Source organism: Danio rerio, chromosome 16, assembly GCF_052040795.2.
Source record: "Danio rerio strain M-AB ecotype USA chromosome 16, GRCz13ab, whole genome shotgun sequence".
In the NCBI taxonomy this organism is placed as follows: Eukaryota; Metazoa; Chordata; class Actinopteri; order Cypriniformes; family Danionidae; genus Danio; species Danio rerio.
Window position 1 is genome coordinate 28,603,948 of NC_141036.1, and position 20,148 is coordinate 28,624,095.

The 20,148-nt window shown below is 34.9% G+C and overlaps 4 protein-coding genes across 5 annotated transcripts; all 4 read right to left on the minus strand.

The window, feature by feature from the left end:
- Positions 1 to 396: 396 nt before the first annotated feature.
- On the minus strand, positions 397 to 7,445 carry irge4 (immunity-related GTPase family, e4). 2 transcript variants are annotated; one of them, XM_087284869.1, is made up of 3 exons: positions 7,317 to 7,445; positions 6,507 to 6,550; positions 397 to 6,062 (listed from the first exon to the last, which is right to left on the minus strand). In XM_087284869.1, the coding sequence occupies exon 3, from the start codon at positions 2,120 to 2,122 to the stop codon at positions 965 to 967; it is 1,158 nt and encodes a 385-aa protein (XP_087140995.1). In that variant the 5' UTR covers positions 2,123 to 6,062; positions 6,507 to 6,550; positions 7,317 to 7,445; the 3' UTR covers positions 397 to 964.
- LOC147833354 (interferon-inducible GTPase 5-like) lies at positions 2,524 to 7,445 on the minus strand. Its single transcript, XM_087287051.1, has 3 exons — positions 7,317 to 7,445; positions 6,507 to 6,550; positions 2,524 to 6,062 (listed from the first exon to the last, which is right to left on the minus strand). The coding sequence occupies exon 3, from the start codon at positions 6,052 to 6,054 to the stop codon at positions 4,894 to 4,896; it is 1,161 nt and encodes a 386-aa protein (XP_087143177.1). The 5' UTR covers positions 6,055 to 6,062; positions 6,507 to 6,550; positions 7,317 to 7,445; the 3' UTR covers positions 2,524 to 4,893.
- A 779-nt stretch (positions 7,446 to 8,224) lies between these two features.
- On the minus strand, positions 8,225 to 12,755 carry LOC100151419 (uncharacterized). The gene is made up of 2 exons (XM_087287055.1): positions 12,566 to 12,755; positions 8,225 to 11,161 (listed from the first exon to the last, which is right to left on the minus strand). The coding sequence occupies exon 2, from the start codon at positions 11,149 to 11,151 to the stop codon at positions 8,833 to 8,835; it is 2,319 nt and encodes a 772-aa protein (XP_087143181.1). The 5' UTR covers positions 11,152 to 11,161; positions 12,566 to 12,755; the 3' UTR covers positions 8,225 to 8,832.
- A 2,461-nt stretch (positions 12,756 to 15,216) lies between these two features.
- Positions 15,217 to 19,851, minus strand: LOC565002 (interferon-gamma-inducible GTPase 10-like). Its single transcript, XM_087288310.1, has 3 exons — positions 19,549 to 19,851; positions 18,762 to 18,829; positions 15,217 to 18,600 (listed from the first exon to the last, which is right to left on the minus strand). The coding sequence occupies exons 2-3, from the start codon at positions 18,821 to 18,823 to the stop codon at positions 17,085 to 17,087; spliced, it is 1,578 nt and encodes a 525-aa protein (XP_087144436.1). The 5' UTR covers positions 18,824 to 18,829; positions 19,549 to 19,851; the 3' UTR covers positions 15,217 to 17,084.
- Positions 19,852 to 20,148: the final 297 nt, after the last annotated feature.

Below are 20,148 nucleotides of genomic sequence, written 5' to 3' on the forward strand. Positions count from 1 at the left end.
CAAATAAGACTTTATCCAAATGAAAAAAATATCATCAGACATAGTGTGAAAATGTCCTTGCTCTGTTAAACATAATTTGCGAAACATTTAAAAAAGAAAAAAAATCAAAGGGGGGCTAATAAGTCTGACTTCGACTGTATCATATTTCCATAAGCACACTAAGTACCACCATGAAACAAAAAAGAGCCTAAAGGTTTGCTATCTTAAGATGACTTTGTTACCATGTAACTGTTCATTTAACTATTGACTAATGTAAATTAATTACATGTACTTGCTAGTTAGCTGCTTGTTAGTGTTAGCGTGCGGGTTAGTTTTAGGATTATTTGCTGTAATTATTTATAAATATTTGTAATTACAATGATTACATGGAACATGTATAACATGGACACTTTAATATAAAGTGATATCATTTTTATTTTTTAAACTTATGTTTTTGTTTAATGTAAACCACACACCACATGCATTCTGTATAGTAAAACAAAAATCCCATTGTTTGTGCTATACACATACAATCATTTAAACTAGAACATCCTGAAAATCAACACCTGCCACTATGGTATTTATTATCACTTGATTCAATATGTATAATTGAACTGAAAATATGTAGAAAACAATTCACACCAATAATAACGATTAAAATAGGATATGAACTACATATTCATTGCTTACAAGATGATAAAGATTACGACCCTTGGCCTAAAGCTCTTGTATGCATTCTAAAACAAGGTCAACATAAGTTTACAAAAGTACAATAAAAATAATCAGAATAATCAAAATTTATTAAACCAACCACATATTCTTGAAAAGTATACAGTCACATTTTTACCAAGTTTAGTGTTAAAGTGCTTTTTGTATGCATTCAGTTTCACTAATTACATATTAAGACAAAATATGAACATTACTAAAACTTTTTTTTAGTTTAACTTTCTCATTTCATTTGTAAACATTGTCCATTAGCATGATTTTATTCGTCCAAACCTGCCACTTGAAGAACTTGTCTCATGTCTTTGATCATTTCATTTAGAGCTCTAGTCAAGTTGGTGTGACTATTCCTGAAGGCATCAGCTGTGTTCTGAACATTGACTGCAAGATTTTTACTATCAAGCAGATCCTCTAAACTTTTCACTGGTTTTGCCATAGGACTAATCCTCATTCTGTCTAGCACTGCCAGTGACACAGGTGACTTTATAGCCAATTTCAGCAGGGAGACAGGCTTGTTTGTTCTCTCTGACAGCTGTTTGAGCGATTTCTCATTCAAACCCAAAGCGTAATGACAGCCTATGAGATACACTATCAGTATCGCCTTGTCTGTGATCAAAGATATGAATTGGTTAGGAACTAAGGTACATGCACTTGAGGCCAATGCTGCGAGCCAAATGAACTTCTCTAACAATGCTTTCTTTTTCTCTAGCATAGCCAGAGAGTACACAGGCACGGACTGAACCAGAGCAAATCCCTTTTGATCTGAAAGCTCTGACTCTAGAGTACCAACCAGATTTTCAAAGTCATACTTCCCCAAGTCAAAAGAGGAAATCAAGAACACTTTGGGATTTCCTACTTCCTTCAGATTTCTGTAGCAGTCTTCCCTGATTGCGCAAAGCAGCTGCTGCTCGTTGATTTTTCCATTCGCTACTGAGCGAATGTCATTATCAATCTTGTTTCGAACAAAATAAAACCTCTTCTGCTTTTTTTGAATCTCCTTGGCCAGATACACGTCATTCTCCTTGAACCTCTCTGAGGAAATGATGATAAAAAAATCATACGTTTCAAATTTGACATCTTTGAGGTATTGGTTTGCCTTGAAATTTGGCGTGCCAATGCCTGGCAGGTCCCACAGTCTAACATTTGGCTTTGTGGGATGGGTGTACATGGTAGCTTTCTTTGTGGTTTCAGTCAGTCCAGTTGGTGCGGAGTTTTCATCTTCATCACTCAGATCCCGAAGCGCATTAATGAAGGAAGACTTTCCTGCTCCTGCTTCCCCAGTCACAGCGATATTCAGAGTCACACTGTCAAGACGGTCCAGTTCTTCTTTAGCCCTCACAGCAGCTGCATTTGGGTCACTTTCACCCAATCTCTGCAAAGCTCCAGAGAAATTCATGTCAGCAGAAGAATCATCTGTCATCGTGCCCGGTTAAATTTAGCACTGTAAAAGACATAACATTTTATTGAGACTATAAATAGCATGGTAAATGGAGTACAGTCATGCTGTTTGGCCATGGACAACTACACCCTGTTTTTGACATGATTATGAGTTCATATCTCCTTTTATGACTTTGAGGTCCCACAGTTGCAACCTTTTTATTGTAATTGCAGCTTTATTTCTCACAATGTGACTTTATATATCCTAAATGAAACTGTATATTTATATTAAATGGGCTCTAGACTTTATTTATATACATTTGTAGGTTTAATCTTAGGTTTAAAGATAAATAACTGTTTGAGAATATGTTGAAATTATTTTATTAGCAATATTAAATAATTGGTGTGCAGTTGAAATACATTTATAAACATTTAACACAAGGGTTTTCAAACATGTTTTTATTGCATGTTTTAATGTTATAAGAACAAATCTTTGTGAGACTTTATTTTGGCATAGAAAATGAACTCAACATATTTAAACAACATTTGTGTTAATGTTTTAATGACTTACAAAATCATCCACAAGATCATTAAAATCTATTCCTTTGAACTAATGTAATCAGACATTAGATGACAGTTAAATTAATAGTTCACCCCCTAAAATATAATAATTAATAATCTTTTATTTAGATACTAATATTTAAAATAATCATGAGTTCCTTGTACAGACCATCTGTTTCACTTCATAAGACCTTTAATCCTCAAGAGCCAAAAACATGCATTTTGAATTCCATGATATACACAGTAACTTTCATAGCGATGATGGCTACCAATGATTGCACTATTAACCAGCAATTACCACAGTTTCATCTAAAAATATTCTTTAATCCTTTACAGCAGTGATTCCCAAACTTTTTTCACCAAGTACTACCTCAGAAAAAATTGTCTTCCCCATTACCACCATAATGACCAGTATTAAAATACAGTACCGTAGTAGGCGTAAAATACAATTTGTTTTATACATTTTTTATTACTTTGCATATACATATGCCATATTTGTATCTCTTTGAAATGTAAAATTTACCTTGTATTTTAAATATATACTATTTGGAATTGCATATTTAAATCAGAAATTAGATCTGCTGCGCGTCATTTACAGTAGGCCTATGTTTGCCAGAAAAGCCAGTGATTAAATGCATACAGTACAGTGCTTGACTTCATTCATAGGAATTCATACGTGCTGTATTTTTGTGATTTGGTGCGAATGAGATTACATCTTAAGTGAATCGTTAAGTTCGCCGTTAACCATGCACTGACCACTGTTTTCAAGCAGACTGGGGTGTGGTTCGCGGTTTCTTAGTTTGGGCACATGGAGACTTAGGGTGCTTTCACACCTGTGAATCGATTCAGTTGTTCCGAAACAGAGATTATAAATGTTACATTGTTGCTCTTTGCTCTTGGAGCGGTTCGCTTTCACATTGCAAAGTTTCTAAACGGACCAAAATAGCTAAAACAAGTCACGTGCGAGTAAACTCTCCTCACATTGGTCAGAGTTTATTTTGCAGCGTCCCACTAAGCTATCAGGAGAGGTGGTGGTTTGATGGTGATTGACAGGGAGCGCGCGCGCGATGTGTCTGAGGAGAGATGCGGTGGGGAGGGGTGAGAAGGGTGCGCGACGATGCCTATTTGAGGACTGGGAGGGAGACGCGAGATTACTGGGAGATCATCACTTGTTTGCGGGCATCCGGAGACTCGCGAAAATTCCCGCCATACTCATAATTCTCTCTTCATATGGCCGTAAGCCTATTACATATCCATAAAACACTGTGATATAACCGCGCTCGGATCGGATCGCTTTCTCACTGCAATCGAACCGCTCCAGGGTTCGTTTCAATCGAGCTGAGACCACCTCATTCAAGCGATCTCGGAGCGATTACTTTGGCGTGGAACAGAGCGCGATTGCCCTGTTCACATATGCCAATCGAACCGCGCTAACTGGGCAATCGAGACACGTTCCGAAACAAAAGTGTGGGTGTGAAAGCACCCTAACTTTAATTATATTATACCTTTAAGCTTCAAGCATGGCAAAGCTGCCTGAGTCTATGTTCTTTGACTCGCACCATTTGAATCACATCCAAATAAATTTGCCTAAGTCTGAGGTAACAAACTAAACCGAAAGACACGCTGCTTTACAAAACAAATAACTTTAAATATCGAAAACACGCATTATTGTACACAGCTACGAGAACATTTTGACACATTTGCAGTAATTATTTTACCAATGATGGAGCATGGGGAAACACTTGAGTTTACAGCAACTGAAATGCAAACACAACAGCACTGGTCTGCAGAAGGGCTTCTCTAGAGCGTATCTGCTCTGCAAGCGCAGCGTGGCTCTTCCTCTGGCTCTGCGCCAGGCAGATAGATCATGCTAAAGTAAACATTCTAAGCACGCCAGTGTAATCGTACGCTTCAGGGAACAGCCAATGCTGTCTGATCACATGAGTCTCAGTGTTATCGTACGCTCCAAAGGGTTAAAAGTGTGTTTATTTTATTCTTTTATTATTCAGCGATTCTTCTGCGTACCACTAGAGGTAAGCCCACCACGTACCAAAGTTTGAAAACCACTGCTCTACAGTATAAAAAATGTCATTTGAGGGTGAGTAAATAAACAGAAAATTTTAATATTTGGTTGAACTATCCCAAACTTAATTAACAGAGGCATGAATGTACACATGCTCTATAAACAACCAATTAAAGCAATCAAAAAAACAACACTTTTTTCCAAAAATACAATTACCGGACATCTATGAGCTATCGAACACTGTCCAGCACCTCTTTTCTGATTTCTCGAGCAACATTGGCCAGTTCCTTTAATCCACTTCTCAAGAGGTAATAAGTAGTACCAAAGGACAATCCAGCAGCAGCGACACTGCCAACACCTGGAACGAGACTTGCTACATATTCAGCAGAGAAAAGGACAACCAGTGTACCAGATACTTGTAATCTGGTGAATGCTTTTTCTTGGATGGCAGACGCAATCTTTGATTTAGCCAGATGTCCCACCAAGGGCTTGTTTATTTTTTCTGAAAGCCTCGCCAGTGATCCATCATCCAAGCCAAATGCAAAGTAACACCTTGTAAGGAAAAGAGCCACCATCCCTGTATCACATGCTGCTGATAGACCAGGCAGAGGGACCACAGCTATACCAGCAGATGCAAGAGATGCAGCCCAGATCACACCTTCAAACATCTTGATCTTCATCTCCAAAGATGCAGCAGAGCACACCGGCCAGGCTTGTAGGAGAGCATTTCTCTTATGGACTGGAAGCTCTTCTGCTAGTGTGTTTTGAAGTTCTTCAAAATCATATTTCTCCAAGTCAAAAGATGAAATCAGAAACACTTTGGGGTCTCCCAGTTGCTTTAAGTTTTTCAGACAGTCCTCCCTTATTGTGCAAAGGACACTCTGTTCATCAAATGTTTTTTTTCTTTGCTCTGCTGAAATGTCGTTGTCAATCTTTGAGCGAACAAAGTAAAAGTTTTTCTTCTGCTTTCTTATTTCTTTAGCCAACATGACATCATTCTGCATGAACCTCTCGGAGTTCAAAATAATGAAGAAGTCATAATTTTTAAATTTGACATCTTTAAGGTATTTATCTGCTTTGAAGTTTGGACTTCCTATTCCAGGCAGGTCCCAGATCTTCACATTTGGCATTGCAGGATGCTCATACATGTTGGGCTCCATTGTAGTTTCTGTGACCCCAGTAGGTGCTGCTCCTTCATCATCATCCTTTAGACCTCTTAGTGCATTTATAAAGGAGGATTTCCCTGATCCTGTCTTTCCAGTCACAGCGATGTTAAGCGAGACATTCATAAACTGGTCAAAACTTTCTTTGGCTTTTGCTGTGGCCTTTTCCAAGGTTGATTCACCAGAGGCCTGCACTGCCTCAGCAATAGCAGGGTCCTGAGTTTCCATGTTTTTAACTGTAAAAGTTATAGAAGTATTCAGAAGTATATGTTCTTAAACATCCCTAAAACTCAAAGAAACTTGATTGTAATTGCAGTTAATTCTATTAGTGTAATTAGTTTGAATAAGTTTGAGCACCACCCTCACATTCAGCCTTGAAGATTATCTCTTAAAGGTCCAGTGAAATCAAAATAATTTATCAGTCAGTTTGTCTAAAGAATATCTATTAGTGTGCTCCAAAACACTTACAAAATTTGCGTTTTGAAAATATAAACATCTAAAGATTCAGGCTGTCACTTCCCCTAAATGATTCAAGGTTTTTTTAAACAGTTCATGTTTATAACACCATCAGTAATAAATAATTAAAGAAGTACAATTACAATATAAACAGATAGTATGACAGACATCATTGATTACAGACATGTTATGGCAACTAGAAATCCGCAGTGGTTTATACTGACCTTTTGTGTGGAAAACTTTTCAGTTTTTATTTTACAGTGTGCACCTGTGTCAGGCAAAAAAATACAGTTCATTCATGGATTACTCCACATGAAATTCTCATATATGGCCATATATAAACATTCAGTTCTATCTATCTATCTATCTATCTATCTATCTATCTATCTATCTATCTATCTATCTATCTATCTATCTATCTATCTATCTAAGCAATTTCATGCAAATGTCAACCTTGCAATGAAAAAAGGACCAAATTCACCAAAATAAAGAAACTGTTTCTATGTTTTTTGCATAAACAAGTATTTTACAGTAGAACTACTGGTAAATCAAATTATATAAGTTTGAAAACATTGACAAAGTCACACAAGTGGCAATTTCACATCGGCCACATCCATAACAGAGAGACACCAAATCCAACAATTTTTCTCATAAATGCAAAAATGTCAATTAAAAAAAAATCTATATTTTTGTTCTAAAGTGAGCCAACTCTTATCCTTTTGATTAGCATCATTTAATTTGTGTTGTGCAGTTTAATTCACAGAATTTCTACAAAGTGTGTAGTATACTGCAAACTCACAGACTTTTTTGTCACATATGAGAAATTCAAATATAACCTTGTATGCCACATAACATTTTTAATTAATTAAATAATTTACTTCATCATTACCAAATCAAATCATTCATGCATTATTTTTTCTTCGGCTTGGTCCCATGATTTATTTGTTTATTTAAACTGTTATTGTGAGTGAAAGACAAGATATGTTAAGTAACTAAACCGACAGGAACTATAAAAGGAATTATAGCCTACTTACATTTATTTCTGGTTCCAAACTAGAGAACGGAGAATCACTTCTCTTCAGAAACGGTGAGGTTAAAGAAAAAATTATTATCGCACCGAAAGAACCCTTTTTCTCTTCCTGATACGTTTGCAGGTCACGTGTAAAGACCTACGTAAGGGAAACGAAACTAATGAATTGCAGGAAAACGAAACGACATTGCACTAATAATTGTCCATTCATGCTCATTTATTTAAACCAAACCGATAAAATAAGCATTATAATGAAACGTAACAATAATATTGCAAACCAAAAACACGCTACTTGCTCGCTTTTTTGTCTTATAAAAACCTATATCTATAACTAGATCTAATTATCTTTGGTTCATAAAATAAGGATTTCCCTTTTATTTAATACGCGTTCTTCTAAATGTTTAATTAGGAATACAAATTATCGAGACTTTTTAAAATAGCAGGAACACACACACACACACACACACACACACACACACACACACATATATATATATATATATATATATATATATATATATATATATATATATATATATGTGTGTGTGTGTGTGTGTGTGTGTGTGTGTGCGAGAGAGAGATTAATATAAATCATAAATATACTGATTATTAATTGTTTTTTACGACTAATTTACCCTAAAATGTTGATTGTTAAATGTACAGTTTATTCTGATTTATTATTTTTATAGTTATAAATGAATAATATGAATGATATGATATATTAAATAATAATGTGATATACTGATATAATAATATGACAGAGTGAATAATAATCTGATATATTATTTTATTTTTATTTGATTGTTATATGTATACATCTTTTTTTACTACTACTGTGTACTGTGTTTTTATTATATAGGCCTATGTATGTTCTCTTATTTTTATGTATTTTTTAAATCTGCTTTTCCCCACAGCCCAAAGACATGCAGTACAGGTGAATTGGGTAGGCTAAATTGTTCATAGTGAATGAGTGAGTGAATGAGTGTGTGCGGTTATTTCTCCGAGAATTAACAATTGTGAGAATTAACAATTAATTAACAAATAGCTAATACCATAACATATTTGTATCAGTAGACAAAGTAAAACAAATGACATAAAAATATCAAGATAATTATTTTTTTCTTTCAAATTCTTCAAATCATAATACGAGTTTTGTTTTATTTGTCTTGTATCTTTTATCATTGGTTCAGAAACATATTCAGCTACAGTATAAATAAAGTATAAATTCCCCAGACACAAACATTTCTTTCAGAGTGAATGCCATTGAAAGTGGCAGAGTAAAAATCAATACTTGAACCGATAATATTCTAGAGGAAAATGCAAAACTCAAAAAAAAAAAAAAAAAACAAAGATTTCAGAACAAATATCTTTCCTTTTTTTGGCTATATATTGGTTTAGTTTGTATGCTTTTCTTTTTATGGCTGGTATTCACAAGTGCATTTAAAGTCAACTTAACTTTGAGCATGAAATCAAAATTATATGTAACCACAGCAGTTCAGATTTTTTGTCTGTGTTTTGTTTTAATAGACACCAGTCACTCCTGCAGCTTTCAACACTTCTTTGGCTGTTTCAGCAAGATCCTGAACTCCTGTTCGCAGAAGGTTCAGTGTTGTAGAGTAAGACATTTGTGCTGTTTTTATACTCCCTACAACAGGAACCATGCTCCATGCAAACTTAACAGCTGCCTCTTTGCTAGTCAGTGCCGACAGCTCCTTGTTGGTGAGTTTCTTTTGCCCAATAGCGACCACTAGAGGTGACCTTCTTATAGCTTTTAGAGATAGGTTGTTGACCCTCACAGACAGCTTATCTATTGATTTTTCGTCCAGACCAAATGCATAGTAACACTTGGTAAAGAAACCCAGCAAAATGGCAGCATCACAAGCCATGGAAAGACCAGGCACTGGAACCACAGCCACAGAGCCAGAAGCAACAGCTGCCGACCAGGTTTGCTTCATAAATATTTCAATTTTCTCTTCCAAAATCTTTGAGGAGTATATTGGCAAGGACAAAATCAAAGCATCTCTCTTGTGATCAGGCAGCTGCTTCTCCAATGTGTCGACAAATGTCTGAAAATCATATTTGTGCAGTTCAAAGGAACATATTAGGAAAGCATGCGGGTCATCTATATCCTTCAGGTTTCTGTGACAGTTCTCACGAATGTGTGAGAGCACTTTCTGCTCATCAAAGTCTTTCCTATGAGATTCAGCATGAATGTCATTGTCGATCTTTGAGCGGAGGAAATAAAACAGCTTCTTCCTCTCTTTAATCGCATTAGCCAGCATTATGTCATTTTCCTTGAATCTTTCTGAGGAAATGATGATAAAGAAATCGAAGGTCTCAAGTTTCACATCTTTTAGGTATTTCTTGGCTTTAAATTTAGGACTTCCAGTCCCTGGCAGATCCCACAATTCAATATTTGGCATTGTAGGATGTCTGTACATAGTTGGCACCAACGTCGTCTCAGTCACACCTGTTGGAGCTGCATTTTCATCATCGGATGTAAGACCACGTATTGCATTGATGAAGCTGGATTTTCCTGCTCCAGTTGAACCTGTTACTGCAACATGAAGCGTGACGTTGCCCAGTTGCTTGTTTTGCTCAATCACACATTCCATTTCATTAATGTATTCAGCAGAACTATTGAGATGAACATCAGGCATTTCATATATATGTTCAACTTGTACAGTGTTTGCTGATTTTAAACTCACATTTTCTTTAGCAGTACTGTGAGAATGTGTATCTGGTTTACTGGAATTGGACAATTCCTGCTTCTGCTTCTGTATCTTCATTAATTCATCATTATTCTCTTCAAGCTTCAGTTTGTTCATCGATTTACTGAAGTTAGATTGAGTCGGTTGTTCTGTTGAAACATATTTATCTAAAATAGTATCATACAGGTGTTGTAAATGACCTTTTCCATCACCCTCAGGGTTTGTTTTGAGGATCTCTGTTGCTTTTTCACAATTTTGTCTAAACAATCTGTTTTCATCATCATTAGTTTTTTGAATTGGAATATTAATTTCTCTTTCTTCGTCCTTTTTAGCATCCTTGTGTTTATGTTTTGTGTTCACATCACATGAATCTCCAGCTTCGTATTGCTTGCTTAGTTTCTCAAGGTATTTTTCCTTGTGTATCATGTCAACATTAAATTCTATGAGTTTCATTTCGTTTATTGGATCACTGGAGTAATATTTAGTTGGTTCTTGTGCGAAAACCTCTTTTTCCTTAATAGCAACATGCTGGTTTTGTAATAAGCCTGTTTCAACAACTTCAGGGTTTGTTTTGCAAAACTCTGTTCCTTTTTCCATCTCTGGTTTAATCAGTCTAATTTCTTCCTCAGTTTTTATCTGAACAGGAATATCTTGTTTTCTTTCTTCCTCTATGTTTACATCCTGAAGTTCTGTTTTTTTGGTTTGCTTATTTTGCTCCTCAAGACATTTTTTCTTGTGTTTCATGTCAACATTAGACACTTCAGTATCTTCTGATCGTTCTGTTTCATTTGCTAAATTTATTGTTTCTTTTTCTGCTGGCTTTTCTTCATTGTTCTCCTTTACTTCTCTCAGTGTCTCTCTTTTCTTCAGCTCATTAAGCTTTGAATAAACAATGTCCTGGACTAAACTACTCTGTTTGAATTTTTCTGGGGGAGTTTCTTGCATTTCTTGCATGATTAACTGAATGATTTCTAAGGCATTCTGTTTTAGTTCTGAGTTTCTCTGTTTCTCCATCAACACATTGTCTTCCTGAAAGGATTCAGTTTGTTCTTCAGGTACTGCTGTCTGACCCGGATGTGTGTCGAGATTGAGGAGAGGGTCCAGCAAGGCATTGACTTCATCTGACATGATGATGAGTCTGAAAAAACAAAAAGCAAAGCAACTCTGTAAATGTCACCAAGCAATCACGATTTGTCCGAAAATTATGTTTTTTTTTCAGGTATGCACTACTTTTTAGGGCACCCACAGTTTAAAGATGAAAAGATTTAAGTGAAAACACTTACATTTATAAAATCATGGCAAATCAAGTTGTAACCCAATACAAATATCTATAAACAAGCCAAGGCACATTTACATGCATTGCAAAATGAACATCAATCTTTAAAATAAAGGTCTTAAAATGTTTTCATGCTTATGATAATAAAATAATTTTGGTTTCTTACAGATTTTTTTCAGTCATCAATTAAAACAAAAAAACTTATATTTCTTAAAGTAAAAATTTTTAGTAATGGTGAACCTTTTTTTTTTCTTTAAAAAACTTTAATGAACTACTCATGCAAGATTTTCTAAAGCCATTAACGCAGTAATTAACCTTTTTATGAGCAAAGAAGTCCTGTTTTCAGGCATTTTATTTTCTTTTTAGTCCCTTTATTAAAAATACACCTAAATTTACCTCACTCGAACCAGCAACCTTCTTGCTGTGAGGCGACAGTGATAACCACTACACCACTATGCCAGCCCACATGTAACTGAATCAAATTTTTATTTTGACTTTCTTGATCCTAAAAGGCTTATAAAAGGTCTTTCATACATTTATCTTCACAAACATTTAGAATCCCTGAAGACAGTTAGACTTTTTGCAAAGTTTTTGAAGGCATATTTATTTTTTAGTGCCATTATTTCTTTAGATAATATTATAAATATTGTCATTAATCTTTTGACATTTTGGTCAATCGCTGCAATAAAAAGGCTGTTTACTAGAGGTCGCTATCTATTCACTTTGAGGAGTGCAACTCACAAGCACTCAAATACAACACATATAATCATAAATATATATTTCAAATTCTGACAGCATTAAAATAGATACATCTTTTTTTGTAATTTTTACATTGATTTATTGTACTCATATCATTAAGTGACATTGAAAAACGGACTCGATATTTTTTAATGTTACAATGACATCTAGCGGCTAGTGATAAAGAGAGTGATGCATATTCACTTGCGAGTAATCTCAAATCGATTACCACATGCATATAAGCACTTTTATTAAAACTGATAAGGCTCGAGTGCATCGAGTGTATAGACCTATTCTATGTTACTTTTCTAGGCTACTGTTTATCTTCATGTGTAAACTCAATATTTGTACAACACAAACAGCATTACTTTAAAACAAGCATCAATCATGCTTTCATGTACGCTAGTAACGTTCTTTTTAGTACATTGATATGTTTATATTTCTTCAACGTCGCATAATTTAATATTGATTAAAAAAAACAAAAAAAAATCTTTTTTCCCCTCTCTTTTTGCACTACTACTAGCTTACCTTGTCTGTGTTTGTGCTATCAGTTCGTCTGGTTGTCTAAAGATGATTTGGGAGCAGAAGGTTTAATGAAAAGTAGGTGTGCTATAGGGTGTGGTTAAAAACTTTCCTTAAATGGATAATTCAAAAATAAATCACCTCTTAATGTATTCTCCCTGGTTTTATACCTGTATGAGTTTCTTTTCCTTTTTGGACAGAATTTTTGGGATAAAGAAAATTCTTGTGATTTGGACCTACTATATACTTTTCATAGTACTATACATCAGTATACTATATACTATAGTCAGTGGTTCCCAGCAACCTGCATTTTGCCATCCTTTGTGTTCAACAGATAATCGAAAGAAGATTTGTGTTTGAAAGAAAAATGTTAAAAAAAATTTCATTTTTCATTCACAAAACATGAAAGTTTACTCACTGTTTAGACATCCTCAACTGATTTGAAACCTTTAGAAGTCATTTTTTTCTTGAACACAAAAGAAAGTACTTTGAATTAATCTGAAAACCTGTAACCAGAGATATATCTTATGAAAAAGCAATTATAGTATATGGAAATTAATGGTTACAGGTTTTCTAGTTTTCCGGCTTAGACCCTGATTATCAGGGGTCATCACAGTGGAATGAACCGCCAGCTAATCTAGAAAAAAGTTAAACTAATTAACTAATGCAGTGGATGGCTTTCCAGCCACTGGGAAACACCCAAACACTCTCGCATACACAGACACACACACACACACACACATGCACACACACACACACACACACACACACACACACACACACACACACACACACACACACACACACACACACACACTCATACACTATGGTCAGTTTAATTCATCCAATTCACATAGCACATGTCTTTGGGCTGTGGGGAAAACCGGAGCACCTGGAGGAAACCCACGCGAACACGAGGAGAACCTGCAAACTTCACACGGAAATGCCAACTGGCCCTGCGGGGACTGGAGCCTGTGACATTCTTGCTGTGAGGCGACAGTGCTAACCAAAAACAATATCTACGTTACACAACTTTTAACCAAAACACATAGGAATTTCAGGCATGCACATAAATGCTGTTTGGCAGGAAGCGTTAACTGAAAGCTCAACATTTGATGCTTGATGTATAAAAAAAGGCATGCATAAGAAAATGTATGTTCTTACATTCTGGCAGAACACAATCAAATAAGCTCATCTGTCATTCGTGTGTGTTTTATATGGGCATTAACAGTGCATATCTTTTGAATCTCTATATTTGGTTGAAGCATGATTTTTTCCAAACTTCCACTTCTTTCAGTTTTAAATTGGTACTGTTTTACCCCTAAAATAAATGGTACTTATTTGAGCATCCACTGCGTAAAACATTATGCTGGATGAGCTGGCAGTTCATTCCGCTGTGGCGACAATTAATAAAGGGACTAAGCCGAAAAGAAAATGAATGAATGAATGAATAAATGAATAATACAAATAGGATTGAATTCTGTGAATATTTTTTTAAACATATTTTTCATATAGACATACATAACAATATATAATATATAATGTGCAGTTATAATAGCTCATTTATTTCTTTTTTTTTTTTACCAGTTTATATACTGCAAAAATACACATTTTTACACACAATTTTTTGTTTTGTTTGGATTAACAAAAATATATACATAATAATTAAAATATATTAATTCTCAGTAGTTATTTATGGAGCCAGTGTATTTTGTGTTACATGTCTGATTCTCTATTTGTTTTTTAACTCTCTGGTATGATGACTCTCTTGGCAGCAATTATTTAATAAAGATTTTTCTGAATGCAATGCTCAACATTCTATAGAGAAAGCGATGCTTTTTTCAGTTAATAAATAAAATATATTCAATAAAAAATCATTAGAATATGTAAAGCACGTTTAGGGCTTGTTATACAATGCATTTACTTAAGTTATTAATATGATTTTATGTTATTATGCTTTTTGTCCCGTTCTGGGGTCCCTTTTTTGAGTTTGCAACCAAGAAAAGAAAATAACAGAGACATCTTCGCTTATACAAGACTCTACAAGTTTTAAGCTCTACAAAACAAGTTTTATTTATGGACCGTATGCTTTGAAATAACTAAACATTTGCTAGATTTGTCATTTGTTTGGGAAGAGTGGTCTTAAATTATTTATTTTTAGATGTACAATGCTCGGCATAATTGAGTACACCTCATTTTGATTTTTATCCATATCTCAGTAAATATAGGCAATCTATTTTGGTTCATTTAAACAAATCAGATTTATTAAACAGATATATTTATTAAAATAATATTTAAGTCTCCAAACATATTTAGAAATTGAAAGATATAACAAATGAATTCAAGCAAAATACTGCAAAAAATAAAAAATAAAAAAATACAACCTACAAAAGTTCAACTAAAATTTTTCCTTTTTTTGCTTCTCTTGATTTTTCCTCTTTTTTAATTTTGTATTTAATATTTTCTATAACATTTGCATTTAGGTGTACTAGTTTTTGCACCATTATTATAAGTTATTTTGTTAGATAAACTCCAGATCTGGCTTCAGTACTGATTAATCTAGTGTACATGCGCAAATATAATATATGTTTAGCTTTCTATTTATATAAAATATGAATTTAAGGAAAGATTTGTGAGGAATGTACTTTAATATGCTGACCACTGTATTTGTGGGGTTTTATAAGGTCATTTGATAAAGTTGGAAAAGAGTAAAGAATGAAGTCTTCAAATTAACTAAATCACACAGTAAAAGGGAAAGTAATTTTATAACTTTAAACAACTAGTGGTTTATTTCAAATTACAAACACATCATATACTGTATACAGTCCATGCACATGGTTTAATTAATGTAAACAGAAATAAAATAAGCTGACAAAATTATAGAGAATGTAGTCTGAAACTAATGTTTACACTGGGAAAAACAAACACAGCATTTTGTGTTCAAATTACTATTGCTATACGAATTTGTTTAATTAAAATGAAAAAGACATGGATAATTAGTTTTTTTTTAATAGACACTTTTCTATCATTTCTGTTAAATGTCATAAGATCAACAGTGGTGGAAAGTGTACTGAAAAATCGTACTTAGGTAAACTAATGAGTAAAAACTAGTCCTTTCAAAAGTACTCAAGAATAGTGAGTAGTGAGTATAAAGTATAAAAAGCTGATGCATTTTCATGTCATTAGTGCATGTGTGTGTAATAGTAACATTCTGTAGTGCATCTAGTTATTGCTCTGCAGGCACACATAAGACGTTATTACAGGTATTAGGTTAGATTTAGGTTGTGATGTCAGGTGACCAAAATTGAAGGTTTAGCCAGCATCTAAGGACAACGTTATTTTGATGTCCAATAATGATGTCAAATGACGTTGATATTTGGTTGAATTTAGGTTGTTAGAAAGTGACCAAAATCCAACATCGAGCCAACATCTTAAACCAACGTCATATTGACATCAAATATTGACGTATATTCAGCAATTATAGCAACCAAAATCCAATGCCTGATAGATGTCATAGTGGTAACAGCCACACGATGTCAAGCTGTAACATCATTAGGCGTTGATAATTGATTACGTCCCCACGACATTATGATACAACGTCAATCTGATGACGTCTTGTGCCTGCTGGGTGTTTAAGGTTATTTCAGTCATCATACACTAAACATCCGTCATCTTCTCATCAGTGACGTGCATCTAAAAAGTCTATGGGCCAATGTATGTAAAGATTTTGGAAATTTTCTTGGACACTTTTAATGCTTACAAACAGTTTTGATTTACCTTCTATGTGCGATTTGATTGGACAGGAATCACAGGACTGACTTTTCTAATTCTCATAGACAAGAAAAAAATAAAGTAGTGGAGTAAAAGTACAGATACTGCAGTAAAAATGTACTCAAGGGTAAGTAAAAGTAAACATTTAAAAAACTACTTAGTAAATTTTAACTTCTGAGAAAAACTACTTTATTAAAATAGTTTGAGTATTTGTAGTTACTTTACACCACTGGAAATCAGGGACTGAATTACAGAAACATTCTGGCAAAAAGCCCTATACTAGAAAATGTATCTTTTCCAAATGATTAAAGAAGAGCATTTCAGATACTCAATATTAAAAAAAATCTCTAAACTCACTCGCTCACATTCTTATGGGCTCACCACAGTGGAATGAACCACCAATTTCTCTGGCACTTTTTATTGGCAGCTGCCCTTCCTGCCATATTCATTCATTCATTCAATCATTTATTCATTTTCCTCCAGCTTAGTCCTTGATTTAGTAGGGGTCACTACCGTGGAATGAACTGCCAACTACTCTGGCATTCTCAGAACTGGGAAACACCAATACAACCCCTCATTCTCACACATTTATTTGGCTGTGCCATACAAAGGTTAATCTCCCTAAAGAGGTAAGCAGTGAGTCTCCTAGACAACTAGAAGAAGAACATAAGGTAGACAGACACAATTAAAACTAAACAAATCTGTTAATTGCTTTCTAGATTGACCAATAGAGGGAGACTTTTTTTGCATTTTATTAGGCAAGTTGTGACACGACAAGAACGTTTCTGGTGTCATCTGCCATCTCCTTGAGTCCTACATTCAGCAAGTAGTGCACAGAGGCAACAGCCGCACCCCCTGCGGGCAGAGCTCCTCCAGGCAGCAGAGCCATTATGGTTCCCAGAGTCTTCGTGATAGCAATGACTGGATTAGACATCATGTCTATTAGAATACGGTCAGTGACTCCATCTTTAAAGCGTGAAGTCTTGGCGGCATTCAGAACCTCCACTGGTTTATTCACCCTTTCTGACAGCACCAGCAGTGCCTGATTTGATAGGCCGAATGCCATGAAGACTTGCTTAAAGAACTTCTTCATTATGCCATAATCAACGGCCAGTGACACTCCTGGGATTGGAGGAAACGCTCCAACTCCGGCCCCAACAGCATTCAGCCAAATGAGTTTCTTGAAGTAGGTTATCTTCTTTGTGAGGGTCTCAAGTGAATAAACAGGCAAAGACTGTATGAGAGCAAATCTCTTGTTTTTGGGAAGTTCCTCCTCAAGGGTGTTGACCAGCTTCTGAAAGTCATATCTCTCCAAATGAAATGAAGATATTAGGAATATTTTGGAAATATTCAATTTGAGAAGGTTCACCTTACAGTCCTCTCGGATTTTATCAAGCAGCACACGCTCATCGAAGTTTCTTTTGTGGGACTCAGCTCGAACGTCATTGTCAATTTTGGTACGTATGAAATAAAATAGCTTGTTGCTCTTATTGATGGCTTTGGCCAGCTCAATGTCGTTCTCTCTAAACCTTTCTGAAGTCACTATGAGAAAAAAGTCATACATGTGGAAATTGACGTCTTTTAGGTATTTCTTTGCTCTGAATTTTGGACTTCCGATTCCAGGCAGGTCCCAGATCTTCACATTGGGCATAAAGGGATGCTCATACATGTTTGGCTTCATGGTGGTCTCGGTTGTTCCAGTGGAAGCTGCTCCTTCATCATCATCACGAAGGCCTCGCAAGGCATTGACAAATGAAGATTTCCCTGCTCCTGTCATGCCTGTTATTGCCATGTTAAGAGTAACATTCTCCAACTCTGTCAGTTTATCTTTTAGTTTCCTTGTTTTTTCTTTAGGCTTAGCGTCAATTACTTCCTTCATATCTTCACTGATTGAGTCTGGATCATCTGTGGCATTCGACATTATGTTTAGAAACTCACTAGAAATTATATAAAGATTTTCATTTTTATCCTCCTCCTTCTCAGGCATTTTGTCTTTAAGTTCTTTTTTACTGAGCTTCTCATTATGGTCAGTTTGTGCACGTTTCTCAGGTATTTGCAGTTTGGACAGCAACTTTCTTGAACGTTTGGTAAATGATGAAGGATCACTTTTGTCTTTGGTCTCATTTTGAGTGAATGTTTGTGAGGATTTTGGAAATGTAGTTTCTTTACTGTTTTTGTTGCTGAATGTCTCTGATGTGTTTGATGATCCAGAAGACTGGCTGGAGCCATCATCATCATTAGAGGTGTTTACCAACTCTGACATGGCAGTTCTATACAGAGTAATAATATATTTTCATGAATTTAAATGATGCGTGTTATACAATTTAATGCATACGTTCAAAAAGAAATACTAACATTATTCTTCATAATAATAATAATAATAATGATAAGCAAATGTATAATAACAACAACAACAAAAGGTTTAGCCAACCGCTTTGAATTCAGAATTTTTTCCTCAGCTTCAGGAAGCTTCAAAACAGTCCACTGCAACATATGAGACTAAAAAAGCGCAAACACAAACTTGTCACTCACAAGTAATATGAATAGCATAACACAACATGTTTTATTCATTTTTTCCCTCCATAAAAACAACAACAAAAAATAATGTTTTCAAATAAATACATAAATACCAAAAAAATACTGTGAATTTATTATTAATGATTTTTGGTTGCACTTTACAATCATTTTTCATTAGTACATGTTGTATTTACTAACTATGTGTGTGAACAACACTTACATAAAGCATTTCTTTATCATAGTTCAACATTTACTAATGTATTATAAATATACAAAAAAAAAAAAAATTGGTAACATTAGTAAATGTATTGTGAGTTACAATGAATAACTGCATTTTCATAATGTAATGTAGCCTGAATAAATACATTAATAAATGTATTGTTCATGCTTGTAAATACATTAACTAACATTAACTTATACAAACTTACTGTAAAATTTTACTGATTCATGAGTGATCCTCACTTTATGATTTATTTTGTATTTTTATTCATTTATTTTACTTTGCTTAATCAACTTGGTGTGTTTACTATGGATCTATAAGTTTATTTCCAAAAAAACAAAAAACAAATACAGCACGGTTCTTCCGTCTGGTGATACAGCCCATATGTTTGACAACATATTTAAAAAACATTTAAAAGTCATAATCATCTTTATGTGAATGTAAAATTAATAATATATCATGCAATGAAATCCAGTCTTACCTTAGTAAGTGCAAGAGTGGAGTAAACAGTATCATTGCATGAGCAAATCTGCAATTTGAGCTGCTTTGATTGCAGAACACGAGTTTCATAGACTTCAGGGCGTGCCTTTAATCAAAAACTTCCTCTTGACAGAAAATGCTTAACATTCTTTACAAATTCTTTTTTGTCAACCCATAATTTTAACTATACCCTTAGTAAATATAAATTGACATGTTAGAGAGAGAGAGTAATAATAAGAACAAAAAGAACTTTTCTCGCATGGTGCCTCTTGTGCGGGCTCTGCCAGCATGGTGAGCACGGCTCAGCCCGTCACGGTGGCTCATTCATGCGTTCAGATTTGGCTATGCCATTCAGTTCGCCCAACAGCCTTCCAAGAACACGGGCGTGCATTTCTCTGTGGTGAGAACAGCAGTTGCGCCTGTGTTGGGTGAAGAGATTGCAGCCCTGCTGGCAAAGGTCACAATCGAGCCAGTTCCTCCAGCCGAGATGAAGGCCAGGTTCTAAAGCCCATACTTCATCATGCCAAAAAAGAGCAGTGGGCAGAGACCAATCTTGGATCTGCACATCTTTAACAGGTATCTGTACAAGATATCATTCAGA